The sequence below is a fragment of the Barbus barbus genome (genome assembly GCF_936440315.1).
Source record: "Barbus barbus genome assembly, chromosome: 17".
NCBI lineage: Eukaryota > Metazoa > Chordata > Actinopteri > Cypriniformes > Cyprinidae > Barbus > Barbus barbus.
The window spans coordinates 4,032,829-4,054,316 of record NC_136745.1 but is presented as its reverse complement, the minus strand read 5'-3'; the positions used below and the strand labels follow the sequence as shown (position 1 = coordinate 4,054,316).

The following is a 21,488-nucleotide window of genomic DNA, read 5'->3' as shown; positions in this document are numbered from 1 at the left end:
TATACACAAGTACCCATATAAACACAAATACATATATACACATAAATAAAAATAATCAAACTATACAACAAAATTAAATAAAGGCCTCCTATTACAAAACATTTCCAACATTTTTATTTTATTTTATCTATCACACTCTGTATTCCTTTCCAGAATTTCAGGATCTCTTTACATTCCCATACACAATGAAAAAAAGTACAAATGTCTGTGATATTGTCATACATTTTTTTTAGTAATACTGGAGTTATATAACTCACATTAGCCAGTTATATTGTAGTAATTTCAATCTTGTGTTAACAGTTTGTGTCTGAGCATCTCTACAGACCTCTCTCCATTCATTCAATTAAATTTTCTATTTTTGTCTCTAATTGAGATTTTGCAGACTCCTGAGATCCTTCTACAAACATGTTATACAGAAAGGAAATCAGCCCTTTATTATAACAGTTTTTGGTGTCTTCCTTTTCCAAACTGGATAAAGGCGGTATAGTTGTATACTTCTGGAATGACATAATAAAACTCCATATTTGCAAATACCTATAAAACTGGTTTCTATGATTGATTATGAATTTAGTAATCAATTCTTGAAAGGACAGTAGTCTATCTTCCAAATACAAATCCTTTATATTTTCAATACCTCTCTCTGCCCATAAGTGGGAATAAGTTTAGGATTTCCCCATACAGGGCAGGCATGGCATAATGTATTTGTGTACGAGATACTCAAATATTTCTGTGTTTCATGCCACGCCCTTACCATGTTTAAAACTATTGGATTCAAAACACTTTCCTTCATTTTCCTTAATATTTTAATATCCAAGTCGTATAGATATGTTTCCAGAGATTGGTCAGATTTAATTGTGAATAAAGCTCTGTTTCCATCCAACGAGTCAAAGAGACCAAAATTTAACTTTTTCCCATTCTAACCATATAGGTGACCCTTGAGAAAGGGGGAAAAAAACCCACATTTGTGGCATAATTAAAATGATTTCGACTCATCTGTAGTTTTGACTGTACTAAAGCATATAAATACCATAGCATGTTTTCTAAACATCTGCAAACATATGTTCACTTGTTTCTCAGAAAAACAAGTTGTTCTACTTTGAAATGTGTGTTCCGTGTCGGAATGTCTGTTTTTGTTTTGGTCTGTGTGACTCCGCCTACTGTCAATTTACCCATTAGTACATCGACACACTGGGCACACAGTGTATTGCAGCCATAGAAGCGAGCAAACAAACTGGGTCAGAGATCGCAGATTCTACCTGACCTAAAAAGCCACGGCATCCACCTAAAAAGCATCTATGACCAGAAGAATATTAAACGTGGATAAAACAATCTTACACTAGCTATGTTTCCATCCAAAGATGCGAATTTAACTTATGCGCAAAACTGGAATATTGCATAAAACATTTGCGATTAAAGCACCGTTTCCATCAAACGAGTCAAAGAGAACAAAATCGTCACTTCCTGATAAACTGGCACTAAATATCTAAAAGAAAAATAGGAGAAGCCACTGATTATAATAATTTTCATATATAATAAATTACTTGCGCCTCAGAGCGAGCAGACGTAACACAATAAATGCAATCATTGCTTTCGGAGGTGATCGTGTTAAAATTGGATTATTGTTGTCCATGTAAACGTACTCACTGTCAGTTGTGCTTGTTTCTTGTGCTTCTTCAACTAAGGTGAGCATTGAGTCTGAGGAAGAGGAGGGGGCGGGAGAAACAAAGCTTTCCAATATTTTGAATTTGGACTGCATTACCTATTTCAACCGCTAGCTGTCAATATTACATCCTGCACCTTTAACAGTATTCATAAAACAGTAGATGAAAAGTACCCAGATGACCTACTACATCCGCTGAAGCACAGATTGACACTTTGTCTTTTAGTTTAGTATCTACTCAAGACGGTATGCGATTTTGAATCCACCTAAAGTTCTGTTTTTGCATAAACTGGCATAATGACAAAACAGTAAAATAAAGTATAATTTAAAAACAAATGCTGCAATAAATTCATTATATTCTCTGATATGATTGTATAATCTGTTTCTAGGACTGTCAGGTTTGGGTCTGGCTCTTGTGTCACCGCGACTCTTGGAAAGTGCTCTTGGTGGAAACTAACGTGAACTTTATGAGAGGTGGAGATAATGCAGTTTCACAGAGAAGAAAAATCACTTTCTAGTCCTATACAAAGATGAAGCATTGAAAACATTTCTTTCATTAGCGACCTCAACAGTTCATCCACCTCTGGAGACTGAACAAGCTTTAAAAGTGGTTTATAAGGTTTGATGTCTATTATGACAGTTTCCTTCTGGTAACAGTGAGAAGGATCTTTCTGTTTGGATGAATTCAGTGTGAGTTTGGCTGTGCTCTAAGGGGGAGGTTAACACACACAGACAGCAGTGTAAGACAGTCTGCAGTCTGAGTTTGAGTAAGACTCACCGATGAAGCCCAGCTGGGAGAATTCAAGAATCATCCACTCCTCTGACGGCTGCTGCAGGGCGAAATTCTTCATCGTGGTGAAGTAATTTGGCCGTGCTACAATGTCATCCTCTAGCTGTGAGAGAGAGAGAGAGAGACAATGTTGAAGGAAGACAAGCAGCTGTGAAGTGGATCTGAATCATTTGCATATAATCGCTAGCAACTTCAAGAGTATCTAAGTCTAAAATGATTTAAAGGTGTCATTTTCCAGAAGTTAATATACTTTCTTTTATCCCATCTTAATGTAGAGATGACTATAAGTAAACTTTTAATTGGTTGACTTCCTGAAGAGTGTAAAGGCTTGCTCACACAGACATGAATGTTCGTATGATAATTTTGATGTGCATTTTCTGTTCAGCCTAATGTGAAAGGAGAAGTACTATTTTTTGTATTTACTAATACAACAATCTTGTCGGCTAAATCCAGGATCTCTTTCTGCTATTCACTATATAAATAGTCTGTTCTTGAGCCCCACCAAGTCAAAGTTTTATGTAACAGCATTTCTGGATGTGAAACAAAAAGTGCCACTCTTATTGGTTGGCCACTTTTTTGTTCACAGTGCAATGGAAAAGAGATTGGAACCGCTCACATCGATGGCATTAAATAGAACAATTTTGTTACTTGATAAAAAATAAATGTTAACTAAAATAAAATAAAATTCTGCATTTCCCATTTAATAAGACATGTCTAATAAAATAGAGCTTGTCTAAATAGATGCATTAACAGCAATTCATTAAAATTAAAATTTTATCGCACAGAATTTTTGCACCAAACAAGTCAAGTAAACTGTATTTATATTGTGCTGTACGCAATACTCGCTGGTGCTGTGAATCGTGCAGAAGTAAACACTTTATGTTTAAATCTTACACACTGTGCTTTAGATGGCATCTTATGACCGTCATTTTTTTAAAGCTGGTGGAGTGCATTTTCTTTTCTTTAAGCACCCATGTTGAGTGAGCTTAATGCATGTGATGGGAGTGCTTAGTTAAAAAAAAAAAAAAACTCAAAAGTGGATTTCGCATTTTGCTTTTCTAAGAAAAGCAGCCGTCACACATATCAGTGTCAAAGAACACACTCTAAAGTGAACACATGATTGGGAGAAAAAAAAGAAAGGACTTTTTCATGTATTGGCTTTATCTAAACCCCCACAATAAAAACTGATCATAAAAGAACACACTACAAAAGAAGTGCAAAAGTGGCCTCAAAGATCAGCTTTATAAGAGCTTTCCATTTCCTCTGGAAGCCATTCCCCACAATTCCCACAAAAGAAATACAAGACAAGCTGTCAGGGTTTATTTCGACCAGCTGATAGTACATTGTCACTTATTTACGGCATCAATACATGCAAAAAAAACACATTGTGGAACCAGCTGAGTTGATCAATCCATCCATTCAAACCCATAATTACTGTATGTTCATGTTCTCTCCAAATATAACTATCTGTTCAGTTCTAAGATGCATAATCTTACCTGTACGTAATACGTCCCTTTAGTCTGGGCATACATCATCAGGAAGCAGTAATCCAGGTTCTGCTTTGTTCGCCATCTGCAAAAACAATCAGCATTTGCTTTAAAAAGAAGAATACACAGCCACACATACATAAACCAACAGGCTGAAGATAATAAAAAGTAACAGAGACCTGCTGTTTACAAATAAGAGGACAGTGAGTGATGGATTATTTCTGGCAGCTGCTGTTTGTCGAGCTACACGGATATTCTTTTAAGGTACTGAGCTCAAAAACTGACAACAAATGTTAAAAAAAACCCTTCAATTTAAATATTGCACATAATGACGTCACACCAGGTTTGAAGTCAGTTGTCTTTGTTTCTTGCATGTCTCATCACCACTGATGTCAAAGTGATGAGTTTTGATGTGTGACATGGAGCTGAATGAACATTTGAGAGCTAGGGAACATTCAAGCCATTGGTTGGGACAAAAAAGGCATCTCCCAATCAGTGGGGATTTTTAGACCACTTTACTTGTTAAAAAGGAGTTGGCAGTTAGCGACCTATGGTTTATGGAAATTGGCAGGATGATATCTATAACTAAGATGAGATAACTATAGCAGGGTTAGAAATTAACTGAGTTTGGGGCAAAAATCCTTCCAAACATCAAGGTATGGGGTCAGAAAATGTGCCAGTATGAGTTTGTGTTTTTAATATTTATTACATAGCCTATGACGAGAGCAAGAGTGCTGTTTTTGATAATTATCAGCATGACTGGAAATGTAAAATTGATTTTCTAAAACAGTTCAATAAATAAGTCAGTATTCAAGCCGCTTACATTATAAGCACATGTTGTCAATATGTTAGTCTGTTTTTGCTTAATTTTGCAAATGAAAATAGTTTTAATCTAATCCACAGAAAAGTTGAGCAACACTAAATTAATCTGCGTTTTTGTGTGAATCCGGTTTTGATCGACCATACTGATTGAATGAATGATGATTCCCTTATTATATATATAATATAATTAATATTTAAATTTTCAGTTTTATTAAAATACATTTGTCCAAAAGTGATTGTCACTCAAGATGACTCAGCTCACATGAGATGATATATGTTTTCCTCTTATCCCAAGTGTTGGCACATGGAGTTGTGTAAAAGAAAGATATGTTTGATCCATTCTGTATAGTCTAGAGTCCATACTGTATAGTCTAGGTGTTCAGTCACTTTACTGACTGCAGCTAGGGTTACTGGCCTCATTTGAAGTGCAAAAATAATTACACAAAAGATTTTTTGGTGGTTAAATTAGTCAAATCTGTCAGATATTTTCCCTATTGTCTTCATATGTGTGAATGAGTAACTAGGGGACTTGATTAGATGGCCAAACAATGCCCATCCAGGTTTAAAAACGCACACTGGGCTGGAAAACACCCATTTGGATGTGCAGTTGGTCAGAAGTACAGAGTAATGGCTCACACAGAGACACAGTGTAACACTTATCAGGGAATCAAACTATGAATGGCCTATACTTTGTATATATTTTACTAGGTTATAATGACTCACTTAACATTTAAGAACTATATATAACTGTTTACTGCCTAGTTCTAGTGAGAGTGTGTGTAGTGTAGTGACCACACTGAATGCCAAAAGTTGCAGTCAAATGATAAACACACAAGCCTCTCACTGTGTTTTACACAAACTTACACACATATACAAATTCAGTGTTTTGGTAAGCTGCCTTACTTCCTGTGAAACCCTGCAAGATGCAAATTATCTGTTAGAGACTTCATATGTGTACATTTACATACATTTACATCAGTTTTTCCAACACACACACACGCACACACACACAAACTCTAGGTGCAGTCACGCAATGTCAGATTAAAAGACACTAAGACTCGTAAACTCATTTTGGTTGTTTACAGACCGGTCTAAATCTTTAACCACTAAAAGACTGGATTTCATTTAAAGTAATGAAAATTAAATGAGTTTGATTTAATGTGAGTAAAATAAAGAATTGCACTCATGTCACCAAACACTGAATGCTGAGGCATTTGAAAAAGCACATGCAAGTTGTCCACATGTGGAACACTTGAGGAATCTATCTTCTAAATACAACCAACACCTGGCCAGCAGTACATTTAAAAAAACATGAATATTTTAACTACTACACTGAAAAAGAAGTAAGAAAAAAAAAACGTATAAAAATGTGCTAAGGTACACACTTGCAACACATTACTAGAAAGAAACCGATTTGGTCTAAAATGGATTTGTATTTTTATTGGACGATTGGTTATTGATTTGTGTGTCTGCTTGACTGGTGATGGATTCATCTGCCAGTCTGATCCAGCATTGATCTGTTCATCAGGGTGCTCTGGGTTGAACTGGTTGGCCTGATGAGATCCAACAGGCTTTGAGCACAAACAGACGTTAATGAACATATTGCATCAATCTCCACTGTACTGACTGTTTATTTTAGGAGAATGTGAAAAGAATGTGTCTGTCAGAGCTGTTTTACCTTAGACAGAGATGTGACTGCAAATTAGGTTGTGTGGAACATTGGCGTGAGTTCTCAGCAATCATGCAAAAGGCTAAAATCATAGTTCTGTAATTATACTTTCATAGAAGATCTTCCAATTTTCACACCGGAGTTTCTCTAATGTTTTTGTCAGCCGATCACCTTAAATTTAAAATATATACTTAAAGCCCCCCTGGGATTTTAAGATAACATAATTTATATATGACACAATAATTTAACAACATGTTCACGGATCTCCAATGTCGGATAATGGTTACATGATATGCAAGTAAATACATAAAACTATTTTTTTTAGTAAGTGTTTATTTAGACTTGGAGCTGGACTTCCAAGTGGACTCAAACCTCTTTTTGGCTGCATTTATTGTGAGCTACTAAAAACACAGGAACATGAGCTGCTCATGTGTAAATAAACATAGTGCTCTCTGAAACATGGAGTGCATCAGACTAGATACTTCATTAAATCACAGCATTCGATTTGACAACCACTTTAAGCTACTGTATATCAGGATTATGATGCAGCCCCATTTATTTATTTTAATTTTGCATTCAGAATAATTATTTATTATATTTTTATCAACTCATGAACCCCAGCTTGGGAAACCCTTGAATTTCTGACAGGAATGAAAATGAGGCTGTGAGGGACAGAAGTCCCACATGGATTGTACTGAAACATGTCAATTGTTCACCCGACAAAACCTTTCCAAAAAAAAAAAAAACTTTTAAGTAGACAAATAATTCATAATTATGAAATTAATTGTCACATCTTTGAATTCAGCACACAGTGGCACTGTAAGAGTGTGTGAGAGACAGCACTGTGTGTGCGCGCATGTGTGTGTGTGTGCGTGTGTGTGTGTGCAGTGGCATTCTTTGGTTTAGTTGTGCGTTTGTGTTAATTAAACTGAACTGACAGAACAGAGATGCTGGAAGTGTGTGTGCACTCATGAATAAGGCATAGAGAAGCCTGACCCTGGGGGAACACGCACACACACAAATAAAGCTCATTTAAGTTCAGGCAGAACTTTCTGCTCAGCAGAGAGCATTTTCATAAGACCTAAAACTCTGGTACATGAACACAGATGCCTCTAGCTAACTCAATTTCACACATTTAGCGTTGCAAAACGGATCCATACACGATTCATAAATGCAAGTTACTTGCAGAATCGAAAGCAGCGAATGTAAACTGCTTTTCTGTACATGTGATCACTGTGTGTGCAAATAGATATGAAGAGTTAATTTGCAAAAGCAGATAACTCCGTTCTGAACAATTCTCAGAAATCATGTTTTTTTCATAGTGCATTCCAATTAATCTCCATCAAACTGCAGTTGGGTTATTTTCACTAGGTTCAAAAAATAACTAAAAAAACCCCAGATAACTAACACAATATAACAAAAAAACAGCTAACTAACACACAAAAACATGATAAAAAACATGATAGTATCAAAACATGATAGTTATCTGTTTTTGCAAATAAACTCTTCATATGTTTTCCATACTGAGTCACTGTATGTGAGACGCTAATGGCTGAGAGGGGCAGCTATGGCTCTGCGTTCACACTGATGATTCATGGTTAATTACAACAAAACACACACACAGATGGGATGAGAAGGGTTTGTCTACAGCAGTCATATTACCTGACCCGCTCTTTAGGGTCACCAAACGACTCTTTGAGGTGAGAGAAGTCTGGATAGAAATGGATGGAGGGAGAGATGATCTCCAACAGGCCAGACTGAATCTCCACTGGAAACCTGAAACACATGCAGAGAGAGGAAGGGCGGGTGAATGGGTAAGTATGCTAACACAACTCTGTCATCATTTACTCAGTCACATCATTCTGTTTGACTTTATTTCTTTTGTAAAACACACAAAAAAGAAGTTTAGTAAAATGTCCAAGCTGCTCTTTTTCAGTTTTGAATATTGTTACGTCCATAGGGACATAAGTTATTCTGTTTTGTATGATTTAATTAACAGTTGTGTTTCCTGTGTGTGAGTAGACTGTGATCTTGGCTGTATCCGAAATCGCCCTCTATACCCTCATTCACTATTCCCTACATTAGTCGACTCATACAGTTCACTTGAAGGAATGAATGAAAACGAGTGAGTGAATTCAGACACCGGAAGGACTGCCACTTTTACATAGTTTGCTTGCTGTTAAATAATCATTTGAAATGGGCAGCTCCAGTAGTAAGATTGAAGGATATAACTCTGTCACGGAAATTATGTATAAACTTTTATAAAATGTTGTACCTTTGTTGTATTATTATGCCGTGGACGAGCGCTTCTAAAATGAATGAATGGATGATTCCGCTGCGGGCAACATCTTCTGGTGAGATGCGGGAATTCATTCGGCATGCGACTCTCACAGTGTATTCTGGGGATTCTCTAGCCGTTGAGTGTACATCGGTTGTACACTCGTTTTTGCGGTGCATTGTGGGATTGAATGAGTGCACTCGAGAACATCCACTATGGTTTCGAACACCACTTAAATGGCTGTCCCCTCAAATAGTGCACTATTTGAGGGTATAGGGGGCCATTTCGGATACAGCCCTTGTACCCGAAGTTGACGAACAGAAGTTGACGAACAGCCTGCAGTTACGATGAATGTCGCGGCTGAAGAGGTTGCTTCTGGTGTAAATAGCACTGAAAGTGCGAACTTTAATCCGGCCTTATCTATTCGTTTAAAAGAATTAGACCTTGAAGTTAAAAAGCAGGAGAATGAGAATTTACGTTTAAAACTCAGAGTGGTAGAGGCAGAAACTGATAGAGAGGTTAAACTCTGTACTCTAGCATTACGGTCAGCGGAGGTGAGCAGGAAACCTATTCCTGCTCCAGACCTCCCTCTGTTTCTTCTCCTCCTGCACCCGTAATCTCACATATAAGGGATGCTCAGGAATTTGATGTCACTAAATACATCAAGCTCGTGCCTCCCTTTCGCAAGTCTGAGGTTGATGCATACTTTGTCGCTTTCGAGCGCGTCACAGGTAAGCTTAAATGGCCGATTGATATGTGAGCGTTATTGCTGCAATGTAGCTTAACAGGTAAAGCTCAAGAGATTTGCGCGTCGTTACCAATTGAGCAGTCTCTCGATTATAGTATACTTAAAACCGCTGTTCTCAGAGCCTATGAACTAGTCCCTGAAGCGTATCGCCAAAAGTTTTGAGTGCATGCAAAGTTTGCATCCAAAATTTGCGAGAGAGAAAAGAGTAATGTTTGAAAAATGGTGTGTCTCCAGTAAAACCACTACTTTTGAGCAATTGCAAGAATTGATCTTACTGGAGGATTTTAAAACCTGTCTTCCCGTAGGTGTCGTCGTTCATTTAAATTAACAAAAAGTAACTTCGTTGTTGAATGCTGCTGTGTTAGCAGATGAGTTTGTTTTGACGCACCGCAATGTGTTTCCGTCTGGACGATCCTCAAATATTCTGCTTGCAAATAAAAATGCTATGCGAGATTTGTCACGTGTATCTCCGTATATGTCAAAAAGTTCAGGTGGAAAAGACAAACGTTCCTTTTTTTATTGCCTTGACCAAGGTCATCTGATTGCTGAGTGTCAAGCTTGGAAAAAGAAAAATACTGAGGCTAAAACCAAAAAGGCTGCGTTAGTGCAAACCATGTCTGTAATTATGGATGAATCTATGCAACCATTTCTCCTTTCTGGCACTGTTTCCTTGTCTGACACTGAGCAGCAGTCTGTTGTGATTTTGCGTGACACTGGCTCAGCGCAGTCCTTTGTCTTAAAAGAATTACTGCCCTTCTCGAAAAGCTCGTACACTGGCACGGATGTTTTAATTTGTGGTATTGAAATGGGGTGTGATAGTGTTCCTCTCCATCAAGTACACTTAAAATCTGATTTTGTGACTGGATTAGTTAATCTCGGGGTGCGGGAGCAGTTGCCGTTTGAAGGGGTGGGTCTCCTACTGGGAAATGACCTGGCAGGTGGTCAAGTTTTTCCCAGACCTATCGTAGGGAATGACAGTAAAGCTGATGATACTTCTAGTCTTTCCCAAGAATTCCCGTCTACATTTCCTGTGTGTGCAGTGACCCGAGCACAGTCCAAAAAGTTTGAAGACGTTGTAAATCTTACTGACTCATTCTTACAAGTGCCCTTTGAACCTCTCAAATGTGAGTTAATGGTAAAGCCTGAGTTTGGGGAAGGTGTTGATGTAAATAACCCACATGAGACTCTTGGTGTTGACCGAGATCAGCTAATTGCTGCGCAAAAGGCAGACTCATCTATTACTTCATGTTTTGATGCTGCCTTTGACTGTAAGAAAGTGCCCGAAGCTAGAATTGCCTACTACTGTGATAACGGGGTGTTAATGAGGAAATGAAAGCCAGAGGATGATGCTTCTGACTGCCGTGAAGTTCACCAAGTCGTCCTTCCTGCTGCTTATCGTCCACAAGTGTTGAAGCTTGCCCACGAAAATGTACTTGCAGGGCATTTAGGTGTCAATAAAACCTTTCACCGTATAACAAAGTACTTCTTTTGGCCAAAGTGCAAGTCTTCAATAGCAGAGTTTTGCAGAACTTGTGAGATATATCAGAGGTCTGGCAAACCAAACCAGAAGGTCCCCGTTGCTCTTCTGCATCCAGTGCCTGTGATGGCTGAACCGTTTGAACAGTTGATATTAGATTGTGTAGGTCCACTGCCTAAAACCAAAAGTGGTTACCAGTATGTGTTGACCATCATGTGCACCGCAACCAGGTTCCCTGAAGCTGTTCCTTTGCGCACAATTAAGTCCCCTGCTGTGATTAAGGCTCTTGTGAAGTTTTGTACTACGTTTGGGTTACCCAAAGAGATCCAAACAGATCAAGGATCAAACTTTACCTCAAAGAAATTCATGCAAATGTTAGTTGAAATGGGAGTGTCGCACCGCATGTCAAGTGCATATCATCCTGAGTCGCAGGGGGCCCTGGAGCGGTATCATCAGACCTTAAAAGCCATGATTCGTGCATACTGTGTTGAAACTGGGAGAGAGTGGGATGAGGGGCTTCCTTTTCTTCTGTTTGCCACTCGTGAGTCTGTGCAGGAATCAACTGGGTTTAGTCCTGCTGACCTTGTGTTTGGCCACAAGGTTCGCGGCCTGATGAAAATGCTGAGTGAACGGCTGCTTTCTGAGAATCGTTCGCCTGTGTCAGTGTCAGAATATGTCAGTTCTTTCAAAGAACGCCTGCATCGTGCCTGGGACATTGCAAAAGGGCATTTAAGTGCTACCCAAGTAAAAATTAAGTCACGCTTCGACAAGAAAAGTGTTAACCGTAAATTTAACCCTGGTGATCTTGTCCTTATCCTTTTACCAGTTCCGGATTCTGTGTTTGCAGCAAAGTTTTCAGGCCCATATACTGTTGAAAGAAAACTGAGTGACACTGATTATGTGATTGCCACCCCAGACCGGAAAAGACATAAACGCGTCTGTCACATAAATATGTTGAAAAGATATCTGAAACGTGGTGGAGAAACTTACAACTCTACTCCAAGTGTTACCTCTGTAGCTGCGGTCTCGACTGCCAGTTATTGTCTTGCCGAAGATGGCTTGAGAGACAAAGTTCCTGTCAGCTCATGTGGAAAGCTTAAAAATTTAGTGATTCTGCAAAACTTGCCTAATACTCTTCCCTAACTTACAGTCTGCCAACGTAAAGAACTTCTGCAGCTAATAACCAAGTACCCTTCACTGTTTGCTGATGTACCAGGCAGAACTTCAGTGCTGACCCATGATATTGATGTGGGTGATTCTCTGCCAGTTAAACAGCATGCCTACAGAGTGAACCCAAATAAACGCGCAATAATGAAGGAGGAGGTGGAGTACATGATACGTCATGATATTGCCGTGCCCAGTCAGAGCCCGTGGAGTTCCCCCTGTTTACTGGTGCCCAAGCCAGACTCATCATTTCTGTTCTGCACAGACTATCTTCAAGGTGAATAAAATCACCAAGGTTGACTCGTTCCTGTTGCCATGAGTGGAGGACTGTGTAGACCGGGTGGGCTCTGCTCTGCTGAATTCGGAAAGGCAGCAGTCACTTATCTGGGGAAACAAGTGGATCAGGGATGTGTGAGACCTGTGGTTGCCAAAGTGGAGGCTATCTTACAGTTCCCTACCCCCAGCAATAAGCGTGAGTTGCGCCGATTTCTCGGTATGGCAGGTTACTACCGAGGGTTTTGCAGAAACTTCTCTGCAGTAGTTTCCCCACTCACTGATCTCTTGAGCAGTAGCCGAAAGTTCATCTGGGATTGTGAATGTTTCCTAGCTTTTAATGCAGTGAAAGACCTGTTGTGTAATGCACCTGTGCTCTTGGCCCCTAACTTTGGAAAGTCATTCAAACTGCAAGTGGATGCCAGTGCCACGGGGGCAGGTGCAGTGTTATTACAGGAAGATGAACATGGTATTGATCATCCGGTGTCCTATTTCTCAAAGAAGTTTATGTCCTATCAGAAGCAATATAGCACCATCGAGAAAGAGTCTCTTGTTCTCTTACTTGCGCTTCAACACTTTGATGTTTACATAGGAGGTAGTGCAACCCCTCTTCTTGTGTACACCGATCACAACCCCTTAACTTTCCTCGCCCAGATGTCTAACTCGAATCAACTCTTCATGCGATGGGCATTAATTGTTCAGGAATATAACCTTGACATTCGTCATATGAAAGGCTCTGAAAATATGATTGCCGATGCGCTGTCCAGGGCCGATAGTACTGAAATTTAAGCGTTATACATGTTACTTTGTTTTGTTTTTTCAAGTCGAAGAAAAAAAACAAAAACTTGGTGGTGGGGGTGTTACGTCCATAGGGACATAATTTATTCTGTTTTGTATGATTTAATTAACAGTTGTGTTTCCTGTGTGTGTGTAGACTGTGATCTTGTCTCTCTTACTCCTCCTGCTCTCTCTGCTTGACAGGCTAATGAGTGCCACCTGACTCCTGTTTTGAGCTCGTTAGCTGGAGTATAAAGGAACCTGCAGAGCTGCAGTCCAGGGAGAGAGGCTGAGGTGTTCCGTCCTTACAGCTACCATCTTCCAATCCCAGTGTTGTGATTTCTAAGCTTGTATACCTAAGTGTTTGTTGATTGCTTTACCTGTAGCGTAAGGTAAAGTTGTTGAGAGTAGCAGAGTGTTTCAGCTTTTTCTTTTGTAATTGCTTAAGTGGAACATTTTTGTAGGGAGGTGGATGCCATTTATTTGAGAAATTACCTTTTTTCTCCTGTGTTTGAGTTAGAGAGGAAGTCAGGGAAGTATCTCTGTATTTAGACGCTATACTACAGGACTGTTTTGATCACGTGGTCTATGACATGTTCCGGGCAGCGTCTGATGACGACATAGAGGCGTACTCAGATACTGTAACGTGTTTCATCAGGAAGTGTGTAGAGGATGTAGTACCAACAAAAACAATCCGCATCTACCCCAACCAAAAACCGTGGATTAACAGCGATGTTCGAGCAGCCTTGTCAGCGCGGACATCTGCCTTTAAATCCCGAAACTCTGACGATCACAAACAAGCCAGTTACGATCTCAGGAAATCAATCAAAGCTGCCAAATGACAATATAAAAACAAAATTGAAGAACAATTCAAAACCAACAACGCAAGAAGCATGTGGCAGGGTATCAATAACATCACAGATTTCAGAGGGAATAAACCAGCTACTGTGAACATGTACCGGACGAACTTAATCACTTTTATGCTCGTTTCGAGGCTCACAACACCGCCCACACAGAGCGCGCTCCCGCGGCTGTAGCAGAAGAGGCGAGCGCACTTTCCTTTTCTGTCGCAGATGTAACCCGATCCTTCCGACGGGTGAACATTCGCAAGGCTGTGGGTCCCGATGGCATCCCAGGCCGTGTGCTCCGAGCATGCGCATTCCAACTGGCCGGGGTTTTCACAGACATTTTTAACCTTTCCCTCTCTCTGTCTGTGGTTCCCGCATGTTTCAAAAAATCCACCATTGTGCCCATACCAAAGAAAAATAAAAATCACATGCTTGAATGACTGGAGGCCCATTGCTCTGACACCCATCTTCAGCAAGTGCTTTGAGAAACTCATCAGAGACTACATTTGCTCTGTGCTGCCTGACTCACTGGATCCCCTACAATTTGCATATCGCAGAAACCGTTCCACAGACGATGCTATTGCCTTCACCCTGCACACTGCTCTCTCCCACCTGGAAAATAAGAACACCTATGTGAGAATGCTGTTTGTGGACTACAGCTCAGCATTCAATACCATAGTGCCTGCCACACTGGTTGAGAAGCTCCAGACTCTGGGACTAAACGGATCTCTGTGCAGCTGGATCCTGGACTTCCTGACAGATGTCAGGTGGTCAGAATGGGCAACAACACTTCATCCCCGCTGACCCTCAACACTGGTGCTCCTCAGGGCTGCGTCCTCAGCCCACTCCTGTACTCCCTGTACACACATGACTGTACAGCAACACACAGCTCCAACGTCATCGTCAAATTTGCTGACGACACAACGGTGATAGGCCTGATCACTGACAACGATGAGACGGCCTACAGAGAGGAGGTGAGAACCCTGACTAAATGGTGTCAAGAGAACCACCTCTCACTCAACATCGACAAGACCAAGGAGCTGGTGGTGGATTTCAGGAGACAGAGCAGAGAACACACACCCATCACCATCGACATGACACCTGTGGAGCGAGTAAACAGCTTCAAATTCCTCGGTGTTCACATCACTGAGGATCTCACATGGTCCGCTCACACAGATGCAGTGCTGAAGAAGACACACCAACGCCTCTTCTTCCTGAGACGGCTGAGGAAGTTTGGAATGAGCCCCAGCATCCTCAGATCATTCTACACCTGCACTGTGGAGAGCATCCTGACAGGCTGCATCACCGCCTGGTTTGGAAACCGCACTGCTGGCAACCGCAAAGCTCTACAAAGGGTCGTGCGAACTGCCCGTCACATTGTTGGAGGTGAGCTTCCCTCCCTCCAGGACATCTACACCAGGCGGTGTATAATGAAAGCCCAGAGGATCATCAGTGACTCCAGCCACCCGTCCCACAGACTGCTCTCTCTGCTGCCCTCAGGAAGACGTCTCCGAAGCATCCGATCCCGCACTAGCCGACTGAGGGATAACTTTTTTCCTCAGGCTATCAGGCTAATGAACAGTCAAAACTAATACACCCTACAGCATACTCCCACTTTACAATATACCACGCACTGCACTTTATTTCCATACAGTTCAAACTGGACTACCAGTACACTACTGCACAAATACAACAATCTTTTTGCCAGTACTGGATACCATCCAATGCACATCCATGACATTTGCACATCCGGTTTATATATAATCTGCTGCATCTTCGCATATTACTGTGTGTATATAACGTAGAATGTGTACTACATACTGTGTATAATGTGTATCGGTAACTGTATGTCTGTCTAATAGTACACTGTGTGTACTGAGTATATGTATGTGTATATTACACATTGTCATCTGTATAAGTCTGTACGTATGTATGGTAATGTCTATATGTAAATTGTTTCTGCACTGTCTGGAGCACGCTCAAGAATTTCACTCACGAAGGCACATGTGCTGTGGTGATGTGACAATAAAAGTGATTTGATTTGATTTGATTTATTTTATTTTTCTTTTGATAGGTAAGTTATTTCTTAAAACCCTAGTCAGAGGGATCTTTTGTTTATTGTTTTGGCCTTTTCCGCTCCTGAAGCCTTTTAAGTATTTTCCACATTCTGTTAAATAAAATACCTTTGTTAATTTGCTTAAACGGGTGTTGCTGAGCTTCCTGGGATTTGGAGACGGCAGTTCTCTCAGCCTCTCCTCACCGTTTTTTTTTATTATTATTGTTACACCCTTTTACCCCTAGACTATTTAAAAGGGGTTCGTAACAAACATGCAGCGGAACATTTTCAGCAAATTATAACTTTTTGAGTCTGTTTTTCCACACAAACTATTGTATGATTTCATATTTAATGGTGTTTTTGTCTCTTTTGGATTTGGACAGGACTAGTCCCAGCTGAGTGTGTGTTTGTGTGATGCATCTATAAATTACAATTTTTAAAAGTCATTTCTGTTAAACATCATAAAAGAAGGCCACACTTTAGTTTGGGGACCAATTCTCACTATTAACTAACTATTAACTATGACTTTTGCCTCAAACTCTAATTAAGGATTACTTAAAGGATCAAAAATATGGTCATACAGAATTAGACATTAATATTTGTTTTATGAGTACTAATAAACAGCTAAAATGCTAGTAACATGCCTGCTACTAGTTAGTACTAGTTAGTAGTGAGTAGTAGTGACTAGTTAGTAGTCGAACTAGTTAGTAGTGAGAATTGGTCCCTAAACTAAAGTGTTACCAAAAATAAATAACAGTTTTGCACCATATAACAATATAGTTTTTATTATTTAGGATCAGTTTTAATTTTTATATCTTCAATTTTATTTTAATTTAAATTTAATTAAAAAAGTTTTAGTTTTGTTTTTCAGTGGTTGTTTTTTTAAACATGTATACATAGTTTTTATTAATTTTATTGCACTTTTATTTTGAGATATTTCAGTATATCAAGTTTATCAAGTATATCAACAAAATTTTTTTTTTTTTCAGTTATTGTGTTTTTTTTTCCTCCCAAGTAACGGATATATTTTTTTCATGGTTTTAATTTTAGTTCACTATAATAACAATATTGTGCACCCACATAACACACCCATTAGAAGACCAGTAAGGGGAGAAATAAAAGCAAAGATCTAATCAAAACACTAACACACACACACATAAAGAGTACTGTTCCAGTGTTGTAACTCTGCAAAAACAATCAGTATAAACACAAGCACATGACTAATGTGGGACAAGCAGAACGAAGCAGAGGAACTCTAACACTAACACCCGGAGAATGGACTTTCCCTTCTGTTTCTTCTGCTATTGTCCTCAAAAAGCATGTGAGTAAAGGTCTGTAGTCACATGATCTCTCAAACACATGTACAGCAGATTGTGGTCATAACATTAATGAAAATCAAGGGTACTCACAGGCGCTTAAGGTTGTCAGCAACAATATTTGCATATTGTTGATCCGTCTGCAAAACAAAACAAGAATCAATGGTTTAATAAATGTTCACCTTTGGGCTAGACAAGTGTTTGTAGGAGTTTTTTTGGATGGATGTTTTAAGTACAATGTCGATTCTCATTTCCTGACTTTTCCTGCTAAAGGGATTATACAATCTCTGTAGTCAAGAGAGAAACTTTAACTGTCCAATAATGGAAGCAAATGGTGATGAGCTGCTAAAGCACTTTCCACTATAAAACAGCAGATGGATTTCACTGTTCAGATTCAATTTCACGGTTCGTTCAAAACGCAACTCAAGAATGCACCGCATTCTGGGAGTTTCCACAAGGGGCGCTATAGCGTCATTAAAATGAACAGAATTAAAGTTGAACTGTTGAACTTTATCATTTAAAACTTGCTATACAAGGATTTGCTTTAAAAGTTTGCGCTGTATTTAAATAAAAGCCACTTGGATTAAAATTCTGTTATCAATTGTCTTTATTATGAATGATTTCTCCGTGCACATCTTTAAATTCATGAGTTCAATCTTTATAATGGGGACTATTTTTTAGACTGGACTATTGTAATGCACTGCTAGGTGGTTGTCCTGCATCTTCAATAAACAAGCTACAGATAGTCCAAAATTCAGCGGCTAGAGTTCTTACCAGGTCAAGAAAATATGATCATATTACCCCAATTTTACAGTCTCTGCACTGGCTACCTATTAAGTTCTGTATCATTTACAAAATATTATTACTTGCCTATAAGGCCCTAAATGGTTTAGCTCCTGTGTACCTAACTTTTCTTCTACCATGCTACAATCAAACCCGCTCCCTAAGGTCGCAAAACTCTGGACTTTTGGTAGTACCTGGGATAGCAAAGTCCACTAAAGGAGGTAGAGCTTTTTCACATTTGGCTCCCAAACTCTGGAATAGCCTTCCTGATAACGTTCGGGGTTCAGACACACTCTCTCTGTTTAAATCTAGATTAAAGACACATCTCTTTAGCCAAGCATTCACATAATGCATCTTATAATCTTGTACTGCAGTTATATCTGATCAAATGTACATTATTATTATTCTTTAGCTTGGGTTGAACAAATAATTTTTGCTTAGATGGAATAGCAGCTACGCTAATTATGTCTCTATTTGTTTCTCATTCCGTGGTAACTAGGAATTACAGAAGCTTCAGTCTGGATCCAACCTTTAAATGATCTGAGATGGCCGAACACCTGAGGAAAGATGATGCCAACCCCTCAGAGGACCTCAGAGGACGCCAATGCTCAGACAACATACAGAATTACCAAATTTTGCCATAAGTTAAATATATTAAGGTTCTGCAATATATAAATATATTGTGGAAACTTAAATTCCTGTAGAGCTGCTTTGCAACGATTTGTATCATAAAAAGCGCTATACAAATAAACTTGAATTGAGTTGAATTGAAAAAGACTATCACAATTTTCGTTTCATGTTGACTTTAAGTGTTCAAATACTCTAGGGCTGTTCTGAAGCACTATTAAAATGTACCCTATTGTGTCAAATGGAGCCAGAACAGTAAAACTCAAGGACAGCGTACGAGGGCATAATGTGCGGATACAGACACTGCGTCAGTGTCCATGACCTGCCAGACTCATCAAATCCACATTACTTCCCACAGATCTCTCATGACTGAGTCATTGTTTTTTAAAATATCAGAGCGACTCCTGAGACAGGGAAGAGATGATGAGGAAACACCTGCTGCAACTTTGAACAAATCTTTCGATTCCAGAGAAATGGGAATTGCTGCTTTTTCAGACAAATAGGAAGCTTGAGAATTGTGACTTATGAGACAAAAAACTCTGACCCATTTAGTGTCACATACTCTTCATAACAGTTCAAAGACAGAATAATACGACAACACTCCAAAAGCCTCTGTCCTTTTAAACCCTCTATTCAAAAATGGACAGAAAAATTTATCCATGAGAAGTGAATCTCATGTATCCATGAAATCCAGTTCAATCTAATCAACCAGATTTTTACATTTCCTGATGAAAATGTGTGAGTGGTGCTTTTCGAGGGAACAAAAAATGTCCATAATGGCGCTGCTACGGGTGTTTTGAGTGGTTTTCAGTTGCTATTCGGTTGCTAAAGTGTTCAGAGAGGATTCTTAGTGTGTTGCCATGTTTGCTACAGTGTTCTGAATGGTTTTTAGCAAGCTGGTGTTCAGTAGCAGAGTGTTTTGAGTGTTTATTTTTTAGCATATTGTTATTCAGCTGCTAAGGCGTTCAGAGTGTTTTTAGCATGTTGCTATTTGGTTGCTAGAGGGTTTGGAGTGTCTTTAGGGCTGCTGCTGATGCTATACATTATGTTCTAGGTGGATGCTTACCTTAAGTCAAAAGAGGCCATACCCACAATGCAACATTGTAGGATCTAATACTTAGAGTCGGGGTTATTTTGAGCAATAGTATCAACACTACTGATTTTGTTTCACGCAATCAAATGAACAGTAAGGATTTCCTGTGAGACATCAACAAAGCACATCTTTCTCTGTAGTCTGACGTTGTTTCAACACATTTGCATCTACAGAAAGCCGAACCATGCTGTATATCAATGAAACTGACTGGCATGCATCTAAATTGTGTATGCAACGTACATGCAAATGGGTCTCCTTGAATCCAAATAAGTTGCAGGTGTGTGGAACAAACACTCAGTGGAAAGCAAAGAAATGTGACAACAAGGAATATTGCACATTTGTTTAATTCAAATACAACCCGAAAATGTTGGGACGTTTTTTACATTTGAATAAAATGAAAACTAAGAATTTCAAATCACATGAGCCAATATTTTATTCACAATAGAACATAGATAACATAACAAATGTTTAAACTGAGAAATTTTACAATTTTATGCACAAAATGAGCTCATTTAAAATTTGATGCCTACTACAGGTTTCAAAATAGTTGGGATGGGGGAATGTTTACCATGGTGTAGCATCTCCTCTTCTTTTCAAAACAGTTTGAAGACGTCTGGGCATCGAGGTTATGAGTTTCTGGAGTTTTGGTGTTGGAATTTGGTCCCATTCTTGCCTGATATACAGTGGAGAAAAGAAGTATTTGATCCCCTGCCGATTTTGTATGTTTGCCCACTGACAAAGAAATGATCAGTCTGTAACTTTAATGGTAGGTTTATTTTAACAGTGAGGGACAGAATAACAACAAAAAAATCCAGAAAAATGCATTTCAAAAAAGTTATAAATTGATTTGCATTTTAATTAGTCAAAAAGTATTTGACCCTTTCGCAAAACATGACTTAGTACTTGGTGGCAAAACCCTTGTTGGCAATCACAGGAGGTCAGATGTTTCTTGTAGTTGGCCACCAGGTTTGCACACATCTCAGGAGGGATTTTGTCCCACTCCTCTCTCCAAGTCATTAAGGTTTCGAGGCTGACGTTTGGCAACTCAAACCTTCAGCTCCCTGCACAGATTTTCTATGGGATTAAGGTCTGGAGACTGGCTAGGCCACTCCAGAACCTTAATGTGCTTCTTTTTGAGCCACTCCTTTGTTGCCTTGGCCGTGCGTTTTGGGTCATTGGGTCATGCTGGAATACCAGTCCACGGCACATTTTCAATGCCCTGGGTGGCTTCAATGCCCTGGTCCTGACGGTACATGGCCCTGTCCATCGTCTCTTTGATGTGGTGCAGTTGTCCTGTCCCCTTAGCAGAAAAACACCCCCAAAGCATAATGTGTCCACCTCCATGTTTGACGGCGGGGATGATGTTCTTGGGGTAATAGGCAGCATTCCTCCTCCTCCAAGTCAAGCGAGTTGAGTTGATGCCAAAGAGCTCAATTTTGGTCTCATCTGACCACAACTCTTTCACCCAGTTCTCCTCTGAATCATTGACAAACTTCAGACGGGCCTGTACACTTTCTTGAGCAGGAGGACCTTGCGGGTGCTGCAGGATTTCAGTCCTTCAGTGATCATTAGAGATGATCACTTCCATTTGGAATTTGCCCCGTGAACAGTTCGATACAC

At 39.5% G+C, this 21,488-nt stretch overlaps 1 protein-coding gene across 1 annotated transcript in view; it reads right to left on the bottom strand.

Moving 5' to 3' along the window:
* Window positions 1-21,488, bottom strand: part of LOC306883791 (alpha-1,3-mannosyl-glycoprotein 4-beta-N-acetylglucosaminyltransferase B-like) — a 148,486-nt gene that overhangs the window by 32,039 nt on the left and 94,959 nt on the right. Inside the window, exons 5-8 of the mRNA XM_079439276.1 lie at window positions 17,459-17,505; window positions 8,091-8,204; window positions 3,947-4,022; window positions 2,439-2,553 (exon numbers count right to left, since the gene is read on the bottom strand). Coding sequence (XP_079295402.1) covers window positions 2,439-2,553; window positions 3,947-4,022; window positions 8,091-8,204; window positions 17,459-17,505 — 352 coding nt within the window. The remainder of the gene's footprint in view (window positions 1-2,438; window positions 2,554-3,946; window positions 4,023-8,090; window positions 8,205-17,458; window positions 17,506-21,488) is intronic.